This window comes from Pelobates fuscus, chromosome 5 (assembly GCF_036172605.1).
Source record: "Pelobates fuscus isolate aPelFus1 chromosome 5, aPelFus1.pri, whole genome shotgun sequence".
NCBI lineage: Eukaryota > Metazoa > Chordata > Amphibia > Anura > Pelobatidae > Pelobates > Pelobates fuscus.
Genome location: NC_086321.1, coordinates 194,521,622 through 194,545,706, shown reverse-complemented (window position 1 = coordinate 194,545,706; position 24,085 = coordinate 194,521,622). Strand labels below are relative to the sequence as shown.

At 40.3% G+C, this 24,085-nt stretch overlaps 1 protein-coding gene and 1 long non-coding RNA gene across 3 annotated transcripts in view; both read left to right on the top strand.

Moving 5' to 3' along the window:
* The window catches only part of RABGGTA (Rab geranylgeranyltransferase subunit alpha), a 34,385-nt gene extending 16,626 nt beyond the window's left edge, over positions 1 to 17,759 (top strand). For both annotated transcript variants that reach the window (XM_063457158.1, XM_063457159.1), the window contains exons 6-17: positions 629 to 826; positions 1,078 to 1,161; positions 1,259 to 1,341; positions 7,065 to 7,157; positions 7,383 to 7,488; positions 7,595 to 7,646; positions 8,070 to 8,158; positions 11,534 to 11,622; positions 13,495 to 13,611; positions 13,688 to 13,801; positions 13,937 to 14,024; positions 17,549 to 17,759. In XM_063457158.1, coding sequence (XP_063313228.1) covers positions 629 to 826; positions 1,078 to 1,161; positions 1,259 to 1,341; positions 7,065 to 7,157; positions 7,383 to 7,488; positions 7,595 to 7,646; positions 8,070 to 8,158; positions 11,534 to 11,622; positions 13,495 to 13,611; positions 13,688 to 13,801; positions 13,937 to 14,024; positions 17,549 to 17,697 — 1,262 coding nt within the window. In that variant the 3' untranslated portion in view covers positions 17,698 to 17,759. The remainder of the gene's footprint in view (positions 1 to 628; positions 827 to 1,077; positions 1,162 to 1,258; positions 1,342 to 7,064; positions 7,158 to 7,382; positions 7,489 to 7,594; positions 7,647 to 8,069; positions 8,159 to 11,533; positions 11,623 to 13,494; positions 13,612 to 13,687; positions 13,802 to 13,936; positions 14,025 to 17,548) is intronic.
* LOC134611259 (uncharacterized) overlaps positions 1 to 24,085 on the top strand; it is a 1,028,750-nt gene that overhangs the window by 757,273 nt on the left and 247,392 nt on the right. The gene's annotated exons all lie outside the window — the stretch shown is intronic.

Sequence of the window (24,085 nt, the reverse complement as noted above, 5' to 3'; positions counted from 1 at the left end):
AAACAAAATCCTAGCTCAAATTCGAGCACTAACTAAACATAAAGTAAGGTCCCTTACTAAACCAGGGTAATAAACTACACAAATCAACAAAATAAACATTGGTTTCACCAACCTTTAGCACTTTGTTTGGTGCTGCTCTGCACAGACCTGCTCTCCCTGCAGGTCAGATTGTATATCTTCCTTTCTGCTCTGAGACCTGCTAATTAAAGCCTCAGCAGTTGCTAATTGGGCAAGTGAATGAGTACAGACTATGGAGGATTCTGGATCCTAGATACCTTCCTTCTATTACCCTCCCATAGACTCTGTCACAATACAGAAAAAAGTAGAATTTAAACAATTTTCCTATTTCTTCTCTTCATTGGCAATGTTTATCATCGCTGTCACTTGTCTGAGAATTACAAAACATCAATGAATATCATTAAAAAAGTATTGGTATGCAAGCTTGCAATTTAGTGGGTTTAATACATTTTGTTGCCTGTCATTGAATCAATTCAAAAAAGATGTTCACCTTTCCCATAGTTACAAATGAAAATTAGAAGACTAAAGAGAAAATAAAGGATAATTGTATATGAGGTTACTATTGTGCCCACTATAATTCCCTCTCTCTCTCGCTCTCTTTGTGTTGCAGTTCATTGCTGGGATTACCGTAGATTTGTCACCAAATCTTCTTTTGTATCTCTTTCTGATGAGCTGGAATTCACAAACAGTCTGATCACTAAAAACTTTTCCAACTATTCCTCTTGGCATTACCGCAGCAAACTGCTTCCCCAGATCCATCCTGACCCACTGCGACGTGGCAGAGTTACCGAAGAAGCCCTCCTAACTGGTGAGAAGTGGGGGGAGGGAACGTTCTCAGGATAGTAGGTAGAAAAGACGTTCATAGGAATTTACACCCAAGTCAGAAGGGAAGATTGGTTAGAGTAGGGTGTTTATTATTATTATTTTTTATTTTTTTTGCTGACTTTGACGTTAACATTGGCAGATTCAAAAGCATATCCCCCAGATTATTTCCATGAGTTACTGAGGTTTTGATCACTACCATTTATTCTCATTACAAACACTGTGTCTCTCCGACAGAGCTGGAACTTGTACAAAATGCTTTCTTCACTGACCCAAGTGACCAGAGTGCGTGGTTTTATAATCGCTGGCTTCTTGGAAGAGGTAAGGAATAAGGAAACCATCATCTGTGTATAGTATTGTCATTTGTTTTGTCTCATCCCCACCCCCAATATTTAATATATTTCCTTCCTGTTTCTAGCGGACCACCCTCTTTCAATTCGAAGCATCTTAGTCAGTGTTGAAGAACCCTCGGTTTGCGTTTCATTTTCTCAGCCAGTCAGAGTGAGTGTATTATTCGATCAACAGTTACCATTTTGCCATTACACAATTTCCTATGTTAAAAAAAAAATCATAGTATGAATTCCTAATCTTATTTTTTTTTTTTTCTCGTTGTATATTTGTAATTTCAAACAAAGGTTCAAAACCAGTAACGATGTAAGGATGCTTAGATTTCAGAGTAAGAATAAAATGAAAGATAATGCACACTTAACAAATACCCTAGCTGAGAGACTACAGTTAAGTTGTTTTGGGGAAAAGGATAACTTTTTAGTACTGGCAGTATCACGGTTTATTTATAATTTTAGACTAAATTCCACAGTAATTTCTGTTGTGACAATGTTTCAGAAAACCACTAGTGTACTTGTGACTCCGGCTCTAGTTTATGGGCAGTTTGCGAAGTTTATAAAAAATACTAATAACTCAATATTACTACTGGTAAAAAAAAAGTCTATAGTTTGGGCTTTTTCATATATAGCATAATGCAGTTATAATGACACCTATACAGATCCACCTGGCAACTGCTAACACTTATTATGGAATCATTGCGGTGAGCTCAGCCTATTATGTTAAAACTAAAAGCATGTTTTATCTTTTCTTTTGAAAACAGTATTTCGTTTGTGATAACCTATGTTGGTGCAATCATACAGTTTTCTTAAAACCTTCAGCACAAAAGAAAAATTATATGTACTTACCATAATTTTATTTTCCTGAACATAGGCCATAGACCATGGCAACACAACACTGAGTGGCTTCTCCCTTTCACCAATTAGACAGGAACCTAAATAAAATAATATATATAATAACCCTCCAACCACCTACCCGAAGTCTTTGTATTAAACAATGTCCCAAGGGCAGAATCTTTGCTGCCATGATCTACGACCAGGAAAAGAGAGAATATTTGGTAAGTAGAAATATATTTTCTCTTTTCCTGGCCATTTCCATGGTGTCACAGTATATGAATCCAGCCTTAGACAGACAGGAATGTACTACTGATCCTTAGAGGTGGCCAGGTTAACATAATACACACTCGATATTATACAGTAAGAGAAATCACTATAAACAAGCAAAAGTCAAGGGTAGCCAGAGATCTGGTAAACAAGGAAATAGAGTTGGATTAAGGAAGCCATCACTATTGGGACCAAATAAGAACTAGAACAAGGCAAAGAGCATGGGGTGGACTAGAGTTTATGTAGCTAATTAAGTTCCACGTCATTCTTGTGCGCCCAAAAAGCTGTCCCAGAAATGAAGCAGGATGCTCTGTGTCATTATAGTGACACAAAGTTTGGACCCTATAAAATTACGCAGGTATTGAGCATCCAGTAGATTGACACATCATCAGTATGGATGCGAGAAGGACGGACAACATCAGTATTGACTCGAAAAAGATGAATTATCAACGCAGAGCAGGGAGATCAGAGCTCCCTCGCCACCTCTGATTCAAACACAGCCGCACGCCAGTGGGGGTCCATAACGTGGCCTGCTAGAAGGGACCGCTTCCCTCCTGCTGGTCACTCGAATCTTGCCCCCCCCAGAGCAGGTGCACCCTAAGGCGGCTGCATGTGTCGCCTCATGGACGCGCCGGCCCTGCATGCAGATAACACGTGGCAGCACAACAATTGGTAATAACCAAGGGAGGGAGAACAATAAATACAGACACCAATGTTTTCACTTGTATTAAACCAAGTGAAAGTGAAAAAAACAATATCACACATTTGATACTGAAAGAACACTAATTAAGCAGCTCTGACAAGCAAATGGTATTACCTAATAAATGTGTTAAAGGAAGATCATATCATGCCAGGATAAACTTTAGCTGCAGGTGCCAAACATGCTGAATAGGCCTTAAGTCAATTTGGTCCAGGAACGCCTGACAGACGAGAACAAAGTGGAGATGTTTGGCCATAATACCAGGTTTGATTAAAAACCAAACGAGGAATATCCACACAAACACCTCATACTAACTGTCGAGCACTGTGGTGGTGGGCTTGTTTTGAACCAACGAGACCTGGTAACCTTGCAGTCATTGAGTAGACCATGAACTACTCTGTATACCAAAGTATTCTAGTTCTAGTGTGAGGGCATCTCTCTGACAGCTAAAACTTGGCCGAAATTGGGCCATGCAACATGAATGTGATCCCAAGCACACCAGCAAACTACAACAGAATGACCGAAAAATAAAATAATTAAGGTGTTGCAATGGCCCAGTCAAAGCCCGGACGTCAACCTGATTGAAATGCTGTGGCGGGACCTTAAGAGAGCGGTGCATTAAAAAAAAATGCCAGTGAAGCAAGGATCTTAAGCAACTTTGTAAAGAAGTGAATGAACTGAAGCATTGTAAAGAAGAGTGGGCCAAAATTCCTCCACATCGATGGGAGAGACTGATAAGTCACAGAAAACGATTACTGAAAGGTATTGCTGTGAAAGGTGGTTCTACAAGCTATTGAATCATAGGGTATACTTAGTTTTTCACACATAGTTTCTCTATTTTGGCTTCATTTTTGTTAAATAAATAATGACACGGGTAATATGTCATGTGTTGTTGTTCATCTGAGGTTGTAATTAATTTTCAGACCTGCTGAGGGACAGATGATTGTTGTTATGTCCTGATATGTAAAACCGTAGAATTCAAAGAGGTAGTACTTTCTTTTTCCCATGGCTGTCTGTTGCTCTGGAGCACTGCTGCTTCCAGCTAATTATCAAACATACACACAAGTCAAAGGCTTCCCGGAGGATTCCAGCAAAAAAAAACGAAATTATCCCGGATAAAAAGAAAAAAATTCTTACACTTTACTAATTCTTCACAAAACATAAAGGTGCAAATGCCTGATAAACATAGGAACCTGGCTTAACAGCTCTCCTTACATGTTAAACATTGGAATGGGAGATATCAAGAAATGCGCCTATTTAAGGTATAATCTAGTAACTGTTACAGATTGCTAGTCAATTAGTCCCTAAAAGTAAAAAAAAAACTAAACTAAAAACCGTATACAAATATCCAAAAGGAAAAACAGGGGCAAAACACAATGTAGTATAAATCAAAACCAGCGACTATACCATAAGCACCTCAAGAACCAATTTTTGAATGCCCTGAAACATTAAAAAAAAAAAAATGAATCACTTTTATTAGAAAGAGAAAAATGTCCACAGGAGTTTTTTTTCTTTTTTCTTTTTTAAACTCGTTCAGAGTGACTATCGAGGAATTAAATTCCAATAAGTGTACATTTCTCATTATCACATCTTCAGCAAACATCCTAATTGGCTTTATAAGATGAGCTCTCAATGACATGAGTGTAGACTTCTCTCACCACCTGGCATGATTTCCAGGAACTGGAGATGTCATAGGAAGTGTAAGGATCTACTTAAAAAGAGGGTATTTTTAAATATGTCAGCTAATATTACTCTGTTACATTAACAGGTCTGAGATGATTTTATATGCACTTCTGCTTGCATTTTGACAAAACCATATACACCAATAGCCTGACTATGCATAAATGAGTCTCAATGGTCAGACCTGATAGACCACTGCATCTGAGGCCTACCGTAGATTGACTAATTATTTAGATAAACGTAGTATTCGTTAAAGATAAAACTTAACTTGTATTAGACTCATTGATGAACAATATAAGCAATAGAAATTTAAAGGGACAATATAGGCAACCAGACCACTTTAGCTCATTGAACTGGTCTGGGTGTAGTGCCCCTTTCCTACCTAGTGCTGCAGTGGACATTACTGCAGTTTTAGAGAAACTGCAATAATAACATTGCAGGATTAAGATTGCTTCTTGTGGCATCAGATAGATACTAGAGGCATTTCTGCTCTTCATGCACGCTTTACAGTACTGCCCCAGGAAGCATCTCCAGTGGCCGAGTGGTCGTCTGAAGAGTGGGCACAGGAGGTGTCCCTAGGGGACAATGTAAACACTGTCTTTTCTACATGAAAATCCCTACAGGGAATGATTATACTCACCAGAACAACTACATTAAGCTGTAGCTGTTCTGGTGACTATAGTGTCCCTTTAAATAAGGGGGTCAAAGTCCAAATCTACTTTCCAAAAAAATAACATGGAAAATAGTAAGCAATCAAAGTCCTAATGTTTCAAAAACAAAACAAAAAACTAATGAGGTGGATATCCCTATTTGAAACAAACAAACAAAAAATTGGTAAGATTCAATAATATAGTTTGACCACCAGAGGTCTTCTCAGTCCTGTTTAAAAACACGAATATTATACTGCCACCAGATGGAGCTCCATGTTGATATATGCACTCCAGATGTTTTTTATTTTTTTTATATTTTATCAATGAGTCTAGTAAAAGCTACATTTTATCTTTAACTACTACCACATTTATCCATATACACCAATAATGTGTACTATGGTAAATACACGGTAAAGCATGAAATGTACGTGTGGGACCGGTCCTCTTTAAGCCCGAATTCACAACAAAGAACAAATATACATCACAAACAGATTACACTTGAAGATTCAGCATTTTTCTTTCTTTCATGTTCTACAGCATATTCATTTATTGTGTAATTGAATATTTATTTATTTTTTCTAATGCTTTACACCAAAATAAAAACAGGTGAAAAAACACTTTTGTATTTAAAAGGACACTATAGTCACCAGAACAACTACAGCTTATTGAATTTGTTCTGGTGAGTAGAATCATTCCCTTCAGGCTTTTTGCTGTAAACGCTGTCTTTTCAGAGAAAATCCAGTCTTTACATTACAGCCTAGTGATAACTTCACTGGCCACTCCTCAGATGGCTGTTAGAGATCCTTCCTGGGTCATGGCTGCCTAAAATGCATCCAAACATTCAGTGTCTCCTCCCTCTGCATGCAGACACTGAACTTTGCTCATAGAGATTCATTGATTCAATTCATCTCTATGAGGAGATGCTGATTGGCTAGGGCTGTGTTTGAATCATGCTGGCTCTGCCCCTGATCTGCCTCTTTGTCAGTCTCAACCAATCCTATGGGGAAGCATTGTGATTGGATCAGACTACCACTTCTGATGATGTCAGTAGACTGCTTGTTTTTCTGAGGCAAACCGCATGCAGAGTTACAGGTTCAGGCTTGAATACAGTAAGATTTTGGTATATTTATGGAGGCATGAGGGGCCCAGGGGGGCTAGATGGTGGTTTTAACATAATTGGGTCAGGAATACATGTTTGTGTTCCTGACCCTATAGTGATCCTTTAATAAAGATAAAGTCTGCTTACAGGTTAGTGGCAGTATAATATGTATAAAACCCTAACATCCTGGTTGCGGCGGCCTTGCTCTAAATAAATAAGAACGTTCAGCAACACAACAGGAAGGCGTAGGGAGATGCAAGTGTACAGTCGACAGCTGTCTATTACTGCTATTAATATTGCCAAATAAACGTCACACGGCGGCCCAGTGACAGTCGCCATGGCCTCTGTTACCCGTCTGCTTTTTTTGGGTTTGATGAGGGTACTGTAGTGGGGCCATTGTTCATGCTACTTAATAGTTTTTTTATGTTTTACACTTTAATTCATCCTGGTCTTCTATTGGACCTGCGAGTCTGAACTTATTTCAAGAAATAATTTAATAACTCTGTGTGGCTAAAAACCTGTAATCTGACCTGCGTGTACCATTGCATTGCTTGCTACATGTGCGCCTAGATTGCAATAAAACACTAATTTACAAAAAAAACAAAAAAACAAATCTAACATCCCTTCTGTATCCTATTTTGTTCTTTTAGGTTCAAGATGATTTGATATTATTCCTTGATGGCAGACCTCTTATGGTTTCTTGGAAAACCCCAGAAGGAAAAGAAAAGCCAAGCTTACTCTGGGTACCACTGCATTCTCTTTCAGTCATTTAATTCCCAGCTTTTTCTGTTTGTGGCATAACTGGTCCATTACTTGCCGTATCCCCACAGCGTGGCCATTCCATTGGTGATTGTATCCCTCTTGGTAGCCACCTGTTTCACAACTCCACTCCTTTTAACTGGCTTTACAGTGTATGTATTGTTTTATGTATGTATTCTTCTAACCTATTGCATGTATGTCTGTTTCAGGTATGTAACCTGCCCAAGGAGAAAATTAAGGGCCTTTCTGCTCAGCGTAAATTCCACGTTGTTTTCAATGATGGAGAAGCTGAAAAAGAATGTGTTCTATACCCAGGTAATATGGACAATTCCGAATTCAAAGTGTAAGGATCTGTAATAAAGTTGTATCAGGAGGCTCTAATTTTAAAAATGTTTTTGTTTTTAACTCTTAATTTCCATAGGGCAAAAACAGACTTGGTTTTGTAATACTGCTACAGAGGAACACATATTCAGGTATAAATCATTTTGTATGTTGGCGTTCTTAGTCAGAATTCCTCAATTCTCATAACACTTTGTAAGCTTTTAGTTGGTGAACGATTGTATTCCATGATCTAACAGACCTTCAGTTAGGTTTATATCTGATATCTGATCCTCTAGTAATAAATACTTGCTTGTTCCTGTACATCTTATGTTTGCTTTATCGTATTCTCCTATTGGGCATATTCTAACCTCCGTGCAGTGCGATAAACACCCAGTCAACTCGGCTCTGCTGTCTTTATCAGAGTTAAAATATCATTGTGCAGAATATTGGTATGGCTGTCTTCATATCCTTTTTAATCGGTCTTTGCTGCTAGTCTTTTTCTCCATATCACATTCAGAAATAGATTTTTCAGTTTTTATAAATATCCAGTAACCCTGTCTGTAATCTGTCCCCAGATTTGACCTCTCTGAGGGAAAAAGCAATATCTTACAACGTGAATTAAAGTCTTGCAAGGAGCTTCAAGAGTTGGAACCCGAAAATAAATGTAAGTGCTGTATGTACAGGATACACGATAATGTTTTTTTTTGTTTGTTTTTTAAAAGCATTCAATTGTTCCCCCTTTATCACCCTACAGTCCATTTTCCTCTACTACATACATATTACAGCCCTTATATATATATATACACACACACACACACGCGCGCTCGTCAGCCCCTATACAAACACACAACAGCCCCTAAGAAAGAAAACTCACTATCCACTCATTACAGCTGCTATGCATATATGTACACACACTACAGCCCTAGTGTACATACAGCCCCTATATTTATGCACTATCCAATCCCTATACAAATCTACTACAGCCCATAGATGCACACTGCCAATATATACACTACAATATATACACTACAAGTCCTAGACATACACAGACTTTACAGCCTGTGGACACACATGCACACTACAGCCCTTGCCACACACTACAAACAGACCCATTACACATTACACAAACGGTTACCTGTACACAACCACAATTCTCTGAACCAGCCCTGTCATACTTTTGTCCTCTGGTGCTCTACTCATGGGGACACCAGTAAATACAGCGCAGTCGTGTCATTAATATGTATGTGCTGCGAAAAAAACACAGGGCATTTTCAAAATGTGAGAGCTCTTCAGCAGAGCTCTGTGCATGGAATGCCTTGGTGGGGCATCAAAGTAATAAGCACACAAAGAGGGAACGTGCATGCCATTGGTGACTTCATGACACACACCCTCTCTATCCCCTATCACTATTATTGGGCTACTTTGCTTTTAAGAGCCTAGTCCAGCCCTGATTGCAGGGATAGAGTATTATCTCTAGTAAACTATGCTATGGTTTCCCTGCTTGAAGTCTCAGCGCGTTGTTTCAAACGAGGCATGCAAGTGGTTGTAGAACAGTTTACAAACAAGTTACCTGGCGTCAAACTAAAACAACGCTGCATATTTTGTGTTCGGAATGTCCCTTATACTATGATAATAAATGTTAGCCTTTGATGGGAATTTCTCGTACAAGTGAAATATGTGATAGAACAAGTCACATTCCACATTTTTCTTTCAAAGGATTATATCATGGAACATACTTTCGCCTCATAGGAAAGGTCACATTTACAGATGTTCGTGTGTCTATCCATCTGTCCAGAATTTACACAGCAGATTGTTCTATTGTGTGCATGTTCTGGCCATTGACTTTGAACTAAATGTCCACCATATTCTAAATGGGTAAACATTTTAAGTAGCCCGTATGATTTCTGTTGTAGTTTCATTGTTTTACCTTTGTCTTCTTCAGCTAAAAAAATGCAATGCTGTAAAATGATTCTTTTAACTCTTTCTTTGTGCATGTGATATAACCCTGTGCTTTATCATACATAAGCCATTCATTTTTAGGTCTTAAGATCAGAAGATCACTGTGTGTACTTACTAGCAAGTGAAACACTGAATTTCTTTAGCCTAACATTAAAATGCTAAAGCGAAATATAAAATGTCTTTATGTGTACAGCTTTAATATTATAAATAACCATACAGATATAAATTGTGATACAAAGAAATGAAAATCAAGCAATGTGGTTTGTCGTTGCAATGCCACCTTTCAACCACAAGGCGGCTGTGCTACTTCATTTGTATTTATTACAAAGTAAGAATTCTACATATTGCTGTCAGAGTTGATCACTAAATGGTGAATGTCAGGAATTCAGAATTAATTTCACAGTTTATGAAAACTTTTAGTGAGTACTTTTTGCAGAAAACTTATCAGAACACTTAAGAACCACATTTCCTTCCTGAGTTTTGCTTTCACAGTCAGTTTAAAAAAATAAATAAATAAAAGTGGAAAATGAAGAACCATCCCCAGTAGTGTGTAATTCATGAGATGAGCACCTCTCGTTGTACCATTTATGAAGGACATGTGTTGGTCATCTCCGAACCATAACATGGTCCTTTCTTTCGCTATGCAAATCTGAAAACAAAAACAAGATTCCCAGTGAATCAAGAACATTCTATTGGATTTTTCCCTTGTTCGATTTTGTCTCTAGCCAAAACATAAGAAAACCATAACAATGTTTAGTCAAAAATGAAGTATTAGAACACAACCATTTTCCCTAGGTGGAGAGTATGTTTATTGTCTTATTACTGTGTTTTAGTGGTACCTCTACACAAACAGTGTCTTTGTTACTCAGATGTCTGCAAGCCCTGAAATCTTGCCACGTAATATCATTTTGATACGACAGATATTGGGTCAGCTGTCTGCTGCTGATATTCTATTTAATATACTCTGACACACCGCAACGTAACACGCACTGAACTGCACTGCCGTGAAAGACCTTCTGTAACATTTTTGTCCCAGTGGAGAGTAATGTATTCATTAACAACCCATGTACCGTATTTATTCGAGTATAACGCGCACACGTGTATAACGCGCACCCCTAATTTTCGATTAAAAATCGGTATAAAATTTTATACCGATTTTTAATCTAAAATTAGGGTGCTTGTTATACTCTAATAAATATTCGAGTGGGTGCTCGATAATACCGACCGCCGGGCTCATTACAAGCCCGGCGGTCCTGGGGGGGTGGGCAGCAAGCATTTACTCACCTCCGTGCAGCTCCTCCAGCTTCCCAGTGTACATCTCGCGAGACCCGCGGCCAGCGTCAGAGCTGGCCGCGGGTCTCGCGAGATTTACACTGGGAAGCTGGAGGAGCTGCACGGAGGTGAGTAAATGCTTGCTGCCCACCCCCCAGGACCGCCGGGCTTGTAATGAGCCCGGCGGTCCTGGAAGGTATATTTATTCGAGTATAACGCGCACCCTTAATTTTAAATTAAAAATCGGTTAAAAAAAATGCGCGTTATACTCGAATAAATACGGTAATAACAATACATAATGGACTAAAATTAAATCCAGGTCAACACCACACTTTATAATTCTTGTTTAACCCATGGTATTCTTTACAAACAGAGTGGGGGGGGTGAGGAGCCCAGAGCTGGGATGAATAAATGATTTCCCCATCCTATGTGTCGAACAAGGATTAATATAAGTGTACCCAACCATCAATCAACATCCCCACACACCTTCTAGCCCCGCAATGAAATAACTGTATATGATCTGTCCGCAATCATATTACAATCTGTTAATTCATAATAATATCCAGATTTAATTCATTTTCAAGTGTGTGCTGGACTGTGTGTGGTATTACCCGATTTACTGATACTTGATTTAATGCGCTCCTATGTTAAATATGGTTATTTCTAAAATTGAAAGGTTTCCCCCCCCCCCCCTTTTTTTAATATAGCCATGTGCAATAACAATGTGCATGGCTGCATTGAACGGGAGAGCTTCCATTGGCTGAAATGATTCATTTTCTTTCTTGTTGCTGTCAAAATTGTCATTTAGGGTGCCTGCTCACTATAATTCTTCTAATGAGAGCCTTGGACCCTCTGTCCTATGAGAAGGAGTGCCTGTCCTACTTTGATATTCTGAAGGTATGACACCAAGAAGCAATGCCGGTCTAGTTTGACAGAATAAGATAGGAATGTTTTCTTTGGCGTGACAGCGTGTTTTTGTTTTGTGTGTGCGTTGCTTTACTTTATAGTGCTGTTCATGTTGTGGAATGCATATCTAAAAATTTAACTGTAATAGCATTGACGTGGTTGGGGCTCTTTTGTGCTTAGCTAGTGGGACAAGTTGAATTCCTTTTAAGATTCAGCATGGGTGGCTTTTTTTTTCTTCTGGCAAACCTTAAGCACGTATGACCCTTAAAATGTTCACTACAAAAAAGGTTCAGGCACTCCTAGGCTCAGAGCAGACAATTTTTATTGGAACCCACAGCAACGCTTCGACCTTTAGCATGAAAAAGACCGTAAAGGTCAAAATGTTGCTGTGGGTTCCAATAAAATTGCCTGCTCTGAACCTAGGAGTGCCTGAACCTTTTCTGTATTTAACGCTATTGGAACCTGGTGCTTGGTTCTGGTTTAGTTAATCACCTTGGCTCAGATTGATGGGATTGAGTGCAGTTCCCTATATATGCTGTTAAGCCTTAAAATGTTCAAATCATGATCTCAATGATCTCAAATCCGATAGAAAAAAATCAGGGGCTGGTCATACCGCTAGCATAGTGCCTATTGCTTGACGCCATATTTTCTAGGAAGACTGGGCATCTAGAGGCCCTCCGCTGGAATACTTTATTAGCAAGTTGACATACACACATACATACACACACACACACACACTGCACATTCACTCCATTACAGTAGCCCAAAACACCTGCTCGTGGGCTGTGAAAATAAAATTACTTAGAATCTTCATCCTGGTTAACAGAGAATCCTGTGAGACCAGCTAGTTACTTTACCTACACCACTCCTTACATGATATGCAGGAAATTGCATTTACGATCTCCATGCTTCCTGTTGGTTATTAGGAGATCCTGGGAAAAGAATGCTAAATGATCTACTATCTCACAGTATTTGCATGAGAGAACCTGCTTGGAATACATCATTTTAACATAACAATACAATGAGTAAAGACATGGGTTTGACATCCCAGAGACCCAGCCTAATGAACTCTTACACACACTGTAGGTTGATTGGCTTTGAGCAATTTGACATTCTCCTACTTTGCCTTGAACATGGAGTGAGCAATGAAGATGGTGCCTGTCCTGATATTGCTCACTTACTATGAAAGTCAGCACTATTTTATTTATTTTTTTAAACCCGTATCAATTTTTAGTTAATGTTTTCTATCCTGTGCCTATTTCTGTATATGTCTATAGCAAATTCAGTCCAACAACATATATTTCCTTATTGTGCATGTTCAAAGCTTTTTAAATAACTTATTGAATGTACATTTTTCAAGTATTGATACATTTGAAAAATTACTTTGTGCTTATTATTTAAAAAAATAAATATATATATATATTTTTTTTGTTTGAGGTCTTTATACAATTAAAAAGTATTTTCAAGATTTTACAAAGTACAGGCCAAGATTATATATTGAGTTTATCTCAAAATCTGCTTCTCTTAAGCAGAGGTGTGGAAACCCACATTCCAAACATAGATATGAAAAAGCAAGTACAGTGGAATTAATGGCATCTAACACTATGAATTCAATTTTCAATTCTAGACACTACATTTTGAGTGCCATGGCAAAGGTCCCAACATGATTTGAAATGTACATGTCTTGCAGGTGACCTAGTTGACCCAATAGACTTTTAGGTCAAAAGTACCAGTGAGGTTAAGGGGTCACTTTGGGAATTCGTTAAATCCTATTTATGTTCTAGCTTACTTCCTTATAAGAATATCATTTATTTGTGGATGTCTGCTGCCAGCTGAGCATTAGATACTCTTTGCTCTCTGTAGGCTGTTGATCCAATGCGCTCTGGTTACTATGATGATTTGTGCAGCAAATTCCAGATGGAGAATGCCATATTAAAGATGGAGTATGCAGAGGCACGTGTTATAGACCTTGCAAAAAAGGTTAGTTTCATTTACCATAATGGCATTCTATGTCTGTTATCATCAGTATGTGCATGAAGTTCTAATATTCCCCTAGGGGCTGACCCGTTTATGCCATCTTGACCATCTGATGTTGGTTACCCACATGGATCTCTCAGGGAATCTCCTCAAGTCTCTTCCTGCTGATGTATCCATGATGAGATGTATCGAGGTACGGTGTTACAGTTGATGGAAGTGGAATATACTGTGTTTGAGGGATAAGGGCGAGAGGGAAGTGGGTTGGAGGGTGAACATATCCGATGCTAGCCTTGGGTTTTGCTGATTCTGTTTTTGCTTGCTTTTCCAGGTGCTTGAATGTGATAACAATGAGATTTCACATGTACCAGGAGTCTGGAATTTGCCAAAACTGGAGGAGCTATCACTGCAATATAATAGTATCCTTCAAACGAGTATTGGCCTGTCTTTCACTAGCTATGACCAGTTAAACAACATTATGAAACTTTTGCCAGATACATAGAGTGCATATTACTGGGTGGAATAATGAGGTGGTAGTGGTAACTGCCCGTGTTTCTGTGGATTCTTAACTCTGTTAAAGGAGCAGTCTAAGCACCAGTAGTTGTTATCAAAATTTTAAGAGAAACTTGTTTGTATCCTTTCGGCATACATGGTCACGCCCTTTTTCATAGATATCATTATTTGAATATCCGTATCCAGTATCCAGACGCTTTTATATTCAGTATATCAAGTTTGTCCATATTTGGATGGAATTCAATGACGAAATTGCTATAATTGATGCGGAAGTAGATATTTCCACTTTTGCAATATATGGGAAAAGAGACTGGAATGCACAAACCTGGGAGACCAATTGAAATGTTTCCAATTTAGCTGATTGGCTTTAATTTGTGTTTCCTGATCAATCCCAACAATTTCTGGTTTAGTAAATAACCCTATATATAAAGCAATCCACCAAATGAAAAAAAGAAGTATACGAAGTGGAGTTTTTGTCAAGAACCCTTCCTAAATTTATTTGTATTGTCATTACTTTTGTAAGAGACAAACCAAGTACCATAACTGCTGCTTGTAATAATAGTACAAAAGTTTAATTGCTGCCCATTCTTTTTTTTGGAAAGTATTGGAGCAGTTTCTGTGCTTTTTTGTTAATTTTTTTTTGTCACTAAGCGCCAGTGCTTTTACCAGGACTGAATTTCCCAAAAGGTGCTGGCAGGGGAGACACTTTTTTTCCGTCAATTCCATGTCTAGGGACAACATCCACTGTACCTCCACAGAGCCTGCCTCAGACTTTGCGCAACCCCACCCACTATCCTGTCCTCCCATGCGCTGTCCCATACACTGTGCCTCTTCAGGCCACATCAGACCGCCCTCCTTGTCAAATTATAACTCTTTTCAATATATCTTTATTGATTCATCTCCATGCTGTTCTCCTATACTCTACTCCTAGTTGGCCTTGCCTTTACCTCCACCATGCATTCCTCCATTCATTGGCCCACTTTATTAAACGCTTTCCAATATTTTCAGTCCTTCACTCACACAATCAGGCGGCACCTTTTGCTTTCCTTCAGTCTAATACCATATTCAGTGTAGATGTGGAATGTTCTGCTTTATTCAGTTTTAACTCTGCATTATGTGTTATATTTTATTCTTTATCACTATGCAGTGGGTGCTTTCATTTTTAACTTTTCTGGCAATTTCTTCTTTTAGCAATATTCTTTTGCTATGTATAGAAAGGTTGATTGGCTTTGAACAATTTGACATTCTCCTACTTTGCCTTGAAATTGTTTGTTACAACATTTTTTGCTGGACATTTCTGCATAATTCTCACAAGTTCTACTGTTAAAACCATACAGCCGTTACTCACATGTGTGCACACTCACACCATACCATTAATAGCCCCATCCATAGACCCACAACCTCAAAACAGCCTCCCTCCCACACATGCAACAAACTAGTCGCATTCACCCGTCAAATCACAAACCCCAAACTTGTCCCAGTCACACATCCACCAAACTTTTTGCATGTATATATGAAGGGATGTGGGTGGGTGCGTTGAGGAAAAATGCCTTGGGGTACCAAAAAGGGTAAATCTGTCCCTGACTTTAACCTATGCAATCGTGGCTGCTTTAAAAGTATGATTCTCCTTGCATGCATCTGTCATTGACAGCACCACATGCTGACAGAAACCAGCAATAAAAAAATAGGAATACTAAGAATGTTATTGCACCACATTTGCAAACTGCTTCCTGCATCTTTCCTCTGCGAGCTGGGTTTTGTTATGATTATGCAGTCACTCTTCTGTCTTTGGAATGTCCCAGCCCTGACAGAGTGAGGTGGAGTGAGACTCTGCCTCTGATGATTCAAGGTAATTTGCTTGGCGTATACTGTATAACAATCACGAACAATTTTAAATAATTTTTTCACTGTCAAGGCATTAGAAAGCATTTTAAGTTTTGTCTGCTCCCCCTATCATTGCTGCTCTAAAAATAGATTTTGTTTTGGGGTGAAATAATAATGCAAAATAACAGATTATCCCAGTGTCTCGTTATACCTTTTTCATTGAACTATCAGAATTTTAGAATGACTAGATTTCAGGAGATCCACTCTTAATAAAGTCTAAAGCATTGGTAAGGAGAGGATGTTAATAAAGGGAGGATCTCCCAAAAGCTAGCCATTCCTAATTTTTGATGCATGTTAAAGTGCAATCTGACATTCCAACTGGTTGCAGTACATTAGTATCTTATGGCTGTTATCTGCCTGGTTGCCGAACACGAGCCTCTTCGGTATGATCACTCCATACTTTATGTTGGGGTTTATTTTCTAAGCAGCGAATTGAAAAAATCTCCAACTCTGCAGCGAGACCTTTTTCATTCTAGGTTCTTTTGCCTTAAAATTTGCAAGCCATTTGTCAAATTGCCATGACTTGTACCTTAGTGAATAAATCCATATTGCAGAGTTGTCATACTACACCACCTAGCTGCTTTTGGACTACAACTCCAATGACTCTCTGTCTCACGTGGTTTAACCTTTGTTTTTTTCACAGTTTGGGTGCTTTATAAAAACAAAATGTGAGGCACACGTTGACCTCGTTACATTTGATATATTTTGATGACCAATATGGGAGCTGCAAACGATATCTTCCCTTTACACTTAGAGGATGTTAGGTGTGAATACAAAAGAGTCATAATAAATGTATGGGGTATTGGTATGTGCTTGGTATTTGTGACCTTGGATTGTGCTTTGTGAAACCATTAAATTATGTACATTGTGTGCATCCACCACATATACATAAATACAGACTTCTGACAGTTCTGCGTTAATGGTCCTAGTTACACAACACTGCTGCAGAACTACAGCAGACTTGGGCCCCTTATCGAACTACACTTGATTGACAGCCTGCTAATCACTTCTAGCATTGCTGGGAGGAAGTGATCAGTTCATATCCTTCCAGCGCTGGTAAAGCGTGAGCAGTGCGGGAGGTGAGAAGCTTGCAGCCTCCACCGTTCATCTGCAAAATGCTATCTAAAAAGGAGGCAGTCTAAATAAAATGTGTGTGTATGTGTTATACCAGTTGTGTGCATAGCATTAGGTCTGTAGTATGTGCAACAATGTTTGTGTTTATGTTTGTTTAGCAGAGTGTGTGTATTGCTTGTGTGTCTGCATGTGTGTGTGTAATTTTCAGTGAGTGTCTCTCTCTGGGGGCATGTGTCGGGGTGTCTCTCTGAGTGTGTACCTCTATCTGGGGGAGAGCGCAGCCAGTGGGTTTGGATGGACCCCTATGGTTTCTGATGTTAGCCTTGAACACAAATGCACACATTAAATCAGTGTTCATGTTTCTGCTGTCCTGTACTCTTTGCATTTTCTTGTTGTTTTCATTAGGAAGGTGACATTTCCATGCCCTTGTGTTTTTGGGTGTTCCCTGTTTTTCTTTAACCACATGTGCCAGAAATCCGGAATGTATCTGATCTCCAACCCCTTTCCCGCTGCCCTCGCCTCTCTGTCCTTCACTTGCAAGGTAACCCACTTTGTGAATCAGCTGATGCCCGAGCTGAGCTGGAAGCACTTCTTCCCCATGTGGACAGTATACAATTATGACCTATTTAATGTGTCTGATGCCACTTCTTCATGTCCTGTCTCAATAAACACTATGTATTGACTCTCTGACTGTAATTACAGAGGAATTGGGGTGGGGGGTTGGACGGGCATTCTCAGATAATGCTACATTGTAACCCCTATTTAGCTTTCAAACTACATAAATTAAGAAATGTGAAATGCCAGTGCTATGCCACACTTAGTCATAGGCTGATAATGCAGCTGGACTGCAAATTTAGAGACCATGTTGTGGAGGGCACCCATGGTGATCACATTGTACTTAAACTCTATATTCTGTTTTAAAATTACTTTTTATGACGTGGCCACCTTGGTTTAATCTACATTATCAGAACAAGCTGTAGTATTTATATTGATATATATGTTGCAATCATCCCCATTTATTTGTCATGTTTCTGCTGGTATCAGTGAATCTCCTCACTAATTTCCTCCGTATGAAGAATAATTTTTTTGGAAGTCTCCCTGGTGTTTACTGACACGTTGACAGTTTGTTCGGAGGGAAGGGTTTGGGTTGCTTAATGTTTAAAGGGAGTAGTCGAGACTTCAGCTACAACCCATTATTATTTGGTAATTATGCCATCTGTGTGCTTACTTGCCTAGGAGGAAGGTGTTGTCCCCAGGTTTACGGTCACATAGTCACTCCTGCACTTGTTCCACCTGTTTGGTATAAGGAACTAAGTACACCTAGGACAAGACTTCTCGATGAATCAACACTTGCACGGGTACTTTGATGCTTGTACACCAACCAACATGTACACAAAGCAATCGTAGCAATATAATACAGTTGGACACAATTGTGTACCTCATTAACCTCCCCTTAACACTGAATAGATCTGTTAAAACACTTAGCTGGTTTTAGTTGCTGCCATTTCCTTGTGGATGACATTCCAGAATATTGGGTGTTTTCAAGCACCTGTAATTTCAGAGTCATTCTAAACCAAGTGAAGAGTAGGTCACAACTTCCCTTAGTAAGTATAATAAACTAGCTATGCTGAGTACTCTGAAGACTTTTAATACCACAGAGAAATGCATTGCACATTGTAAAATGTTCTCTCCTGAGCTGCTGAAAAGGGTTTTACAATTTTAAACATTCACAATAAATGGGCACTGTAGTCATCTAGATTAAGTTGTTTTGGTGCCAGGAGGCCCCCGGCGCACTCTTGCCACAATCCCAAAGTTTGCCTCCTTCGATCTGCAGGTCCCCCAGGTGACATTAGGTTTCTGAATCTCACTTACAGGAATCTCCCGGCAGCACTCTGCTCTTCCTGTAAGAGCCGGATGCCGCCTGGAGGACCTGGGGGCCTCCTGGCACCATAACAACTTCATTTAGATGAAGTTGTTATGGTGACTGGACTGTTCCTTTAATGAAGTAGTGTTGGTGTAGATCATGCCTCTGCAGTCTCATGGCACATTTCTCTGAGAATTTAGGAGTTAAATCACTTTGTTTATACAGCCCAAGTCACACCTTACTGTATGTCACTACCACAGCCTTCCTAGACACTTCCTGTACAATGAGGTCTCAATTTCTTAAAAGTATATTGTATCAAAAGAGAAAAATCTATACAAAAAGCACAAAAGAAAAAAACAATCATACTGTTATTGTTTTGGGGGGCATGGGGGGGGGTTGTGTGTTCTTTTTATATAGATATTTCTTGACAGCTTTGATGCAATATAATGTAAAAGGGTCACTCCAACTACCATGACCAACTTCTGCTTTTTCCAGTTGTCATGGTGGTAGGATCCTGGATTTGCAGTGCTTCAGCTTGAAACATTGCTCTTCCAGAGATGTGTACAATTGTGTGCTGTGGGCTAGCTGCATATCTGTGCATGTTTTACATCTGCCATCAGTACACACTGCATGCTGCTGACAGACTTAACTGCTGCTCCCATGCAGGTAGAGCCTGCAAGGGGAAGCTTTACTCTGCCCTCCCTACCAAACTGCATGTAGGCCTCCCTATACACCTCGCTGATATTTTTTTCCTTACCTCTCCCTCACTTCTCTTGTGCATGTGCTTTAACCTATTAAATCCTCCAATCAAAGGCTTCACTATGAGAAGCCTTTGATTGGACCTTGGCTTGGCTCCCATGACATCATGGGACCTAGTGTGAACCTTGGAAAAAAAAAACATCCCAGGCCATTTTCGCTCCTCCACCATACTTTTTCTATAGGCACTATGGATTCCATTTCTTGGTATCTGCCATGTGCATTTTTTTCCATCAGACTGGCAGATAGTGAAGTGTGTTCCATCACTCCAGAGAAAATGTTTCCACTCCTCCAGTGTCAGTGAGAGTCCAGTGGCAGTGAGCTTTATACCCCTATGCTTGGCACTGCACATGTGGATGTGAGGCATGTGTATAGTTAGTTAATAACCATGGAATGCCATTTCATTAAGTTTCTAAAGCACAGTTCTTGTGATGGTGTAGCTTCTAGAGGCAATCTAAAACTCTGTTGCAAGTGAGTTAACAAATGATTTCTATGAGATTCACACTTCCGTACTCTTGCTCTGAGTTTTGTGGTCTGCCACTTGGAGGCTGGGCTTGTGGTGCTATGAGATGCTTCCACTTTACAGCAATAGCACCAACCATTGACCTGGACAGATCTTTGCCACTGATTGGTGGCAAAGGGGGTATCCAACAACAGTACCATATTTAACAACACTGAACCTTTCAGTACGACCCATTGTATGGCAAATTTTTGCCTACGAATATGTCATGGCTATGTGCTGAATTGTATAGACACGTTGGCAAAAATTCTCATTGCCTGATATCCTCAATTACCTTTGATAGGAACTACTTTAGTAGCAGTGATTGATGTGCCTACACAGGTTGCAGATTTATAGAAGTGAGGATATTCCTTTGCTTTATTTTTACTCATGAATTTGCATCCAATTTATTGAGTGTACATGAATAGGCTTACCATAATTTTTAGAGTTGAAACTGGGACCAATTGAAGTATCACCAGGCGTGGCAGCGGGTGGGATTACACACCAGTCCTCCCCACCTGTTGCTGCGGATACAAATGCACATTGACACACACAGGTACGTATACATACGTAGTGACACAGATATACACACATTGGCACAGTTACACATACACAATGACAAATATACACAGACCAACTGACACAGATACACTAACACACACCGATACATACGCATATTGACACAAATATACATTGATACACATACAGATACATACTGACACTGATGCATTTACACACATACTGGCACTGATACACTGACACACACAGATATACACACACATACTGACTGACTGACACAGATACAAACACAAGTCATTTTTTGATGTGTAAAAAGACCAAAATCTAGTATGTTTACCGGGAGTAGATCTAGATAAAGAATAGCTTAATAAATTAGTAGCAGCAGACAAAATTGTCTTTCACATATAAATAGATTTTTTAAAAAGGCTGAATTAATCAGTAGCAGCAAACTAAATAGTCTGAGGGGTATATCAACTAAACAGTGAAAACAGTTTGCTGGTACTGATTTATTCAACCTTTAATATAAAATGTTTTGATTTGTATGTGAGAGAAAATTGTGTCTGCTGTTACTAATTTATTTATTAAAGGACCACTATAGGCACCCAGACCCAGGGCCGGCCTTAGGGGTGTGCGAGCTGTGCGGCTGCACAGGGCGCCATGGAGCAGGGGGCGCCCTGACAGCCGACACAGCTCACACATGGCTGGCTGTCAGGGGAGCTAAAGCAGGTACCCGGGTGGAGGATTAATTATTCTCCACCCGGGTCTATTAAAAAAATAAAAAAATTGCGGCAGTGGGGGCGGGGCTTAACGGCCGGCGGAGGCGGGGCTTATCGCAAGGCGGAGGTGGGGCTAATACCCAAAGCCCCTGCACAGGAAGAGGGATGAAAGAAGGACTACAACCAAGTGCATCCACTCCCCTTCCAGCCAAAATGGAAAGAGGTAAGTCTATGTCTGTGTGTATGTGTGTGACTGACTGCCTGCCTTTATGTGTGACTGTCTGTGTGACTACCTGCCTTTGTGTGTGACTGTCTGCCTGTGTGTGTGTGTGTGATTGTCTGCCTGCCTGTGTGTATGTGACTGCCTGTCTGTGTGTCTCCATGCCTCTGTATGTGTATGAGACTGTCTGTCTGTGTGACTGCCTGCCTGTATGTGTGACTGTCTGTGTGACTACATGCCTTTGTGTGTGACTGTCTATCTGACTGCCTGTGTGTGTGTGCCCACCTGCCTGTGTGTGACTGTCTTGACTGCTTGTGTGTGACTTTTTTCCTGTTTGTGTGACTGCCTGCCTGTGTGTGTGTGTGTGTGTGAGAGAGAGACTGTCTGCCTGTGTGTCTGCATGCCTGTGTGACTGCCTGCCTGCCTGCCTGTATGTGTGGCTGTGTGACTACCTGCCTTTGTGTGTGACTGTCTGACTGCCTGTGTGTGTGTGACTGTCTGCCTGCCTGTGTGTATGTGACTGCCTGCCTGTGTGTCTGCATGCCTGTGTGTGTGTGTGAGACTGTCTGTCTGTGTGACTGCCTGCCTGCCTGTATGTGTTACTGTCTATCTGACTGCCTGTGTGTGTGTGCGCCTGCCTGCCTGTGTGTGACTGTCTTGACTTCTTTCCTGTTTGTGTGACTGACTGACTGTGTGTGTGTGTGTGTGTGTGTGACTGCCTGCCTGTGTGGGGGGTGTGTGTGTGACTGCCTGCCTGTGTGTGTAACTGCCTCCCTGCATGTGTGACTGTCTGCTGTGTGTAACTGTTTGTGATTGTGTGCCTGTAACTGTGTGTGACTGTTTTCCTTTAACTGTGTGTTTGGCTCTGTGACTGTCTGCTTTTAACTGTTTGTGTGACTGTCTGCCTGTGCCTGTGTGTGTGACTGTATACAGGCAACATGGTGGGGAGAGGGGGCGGGGGGGGGGGCGCCGTGAAGTCTTGTCGCACAGGGCGCCTAATGGCCTAATGCCGGCCCTGCCCAGACCACTTCAGCTTAATGAAGTGGTCTGGGTGCCAGGTCCATCTAGGATTAACCCTGCCTGCTGTAAAAAAAAAAAAAAAAGCAGTTTCAGAGAAACTGCTATGTTTACTTTAGGGTTAATCCAGCCTCTAGTGGCTGTCTCATTGATTTTCAGCATTGAAAATGCTTTCCTATGGACTGGTTGAATGCGCGCGCGGCCTTTGCCGTGCATGCGTATTCAGCCGAAGACATCAGAAGAGGGAGGAGAGTCCCCAGTGCAGAGGGAGCCCGGTGCTGGAGAAAGGTGATTTAACCTCCTTCCTCCCCCTTAAGCCCGGCGGGAGGGGGACCCTGAGGGTGGGGGCACCCTCAGGGCACTATAGTGCCAGGAAAATGAGTTTGTTTTCCTGGCACTATAGTGGTCCTTTAAGCTATTCGTTATCTATATCTGAATCTACTCCTGGTAAACGTACTATACTTTGGTCTTTTTACACATCATTTTATATTCTTCAACATAGAGTGTGTGCTGTTTTAATACCAGTTATTTAGGAGATACACATTGCTATTACACCATTTTGTTTTTTCTTCCTTTATTTAACTAAGAGAGATTATCCCCTCTTGTGTTATTTTTTATCTATAAGTCATTATTTCCATACTTTTAACCACCCTCCTGTTTCCATACCTTTTGGGTGCCAGAGGGTGGCTTCACCGGGGTCCAGTAGGCCTTGCTGGCTTAGGAAACTGGGGCTGCTGGAAGTCTGCTCCACTCTCATTCTCCCTCCTGCCTGCATCCTCCCTGTTCTCCCCATGTGTCTCTAACTGGGAGGAAGTGATCTGCTCTCACTTCCTCCCAGCCACATCTGCCAGGGGCCCGGTCACGCTGTTTAAGGACTGAGTTGCCTGGCTTGACCCCTGATCAGAGGTGCTCATCAAGTGGCCCTAAGTGTGACATCGCAATAGAATTACCGACCAGGTGGGATGCTGGGACATCGCTTCTCAGCAGGTACCTTCTAGGTCAAACCAGGTCATCTGCTAACCCTGCACATGTACCTTTCATTTACTTTAGGGCAGTGAACTATATTTTAAATGATCTCCAGAATATATATATATTTTTTTTTCTCTCGTCACAAAGAGGTTTTTAGTATTTTTTTATTTATTTTTTTGTTTATCTACAAGAATTTTACATATACTAGTTCTTGTGTAAAATGTTTCAAAGTGAGAATACAATAAGTCTGTTGTCCTCCTGCCAAAATAGGTGATTATAAAGTAGCTGAAAAGCAGCCATTTTGAAATGGAAATTTGTGCAGAATTTACTATGAAGAAAACCACACTTTTTAGATCATTTTAGAACACTTTAATAAATACGATCAAAATAAAGACGGATTCTTCATTATAATTTGAAGTTTGAGTATAAGGAATTGTATTGCACAGACC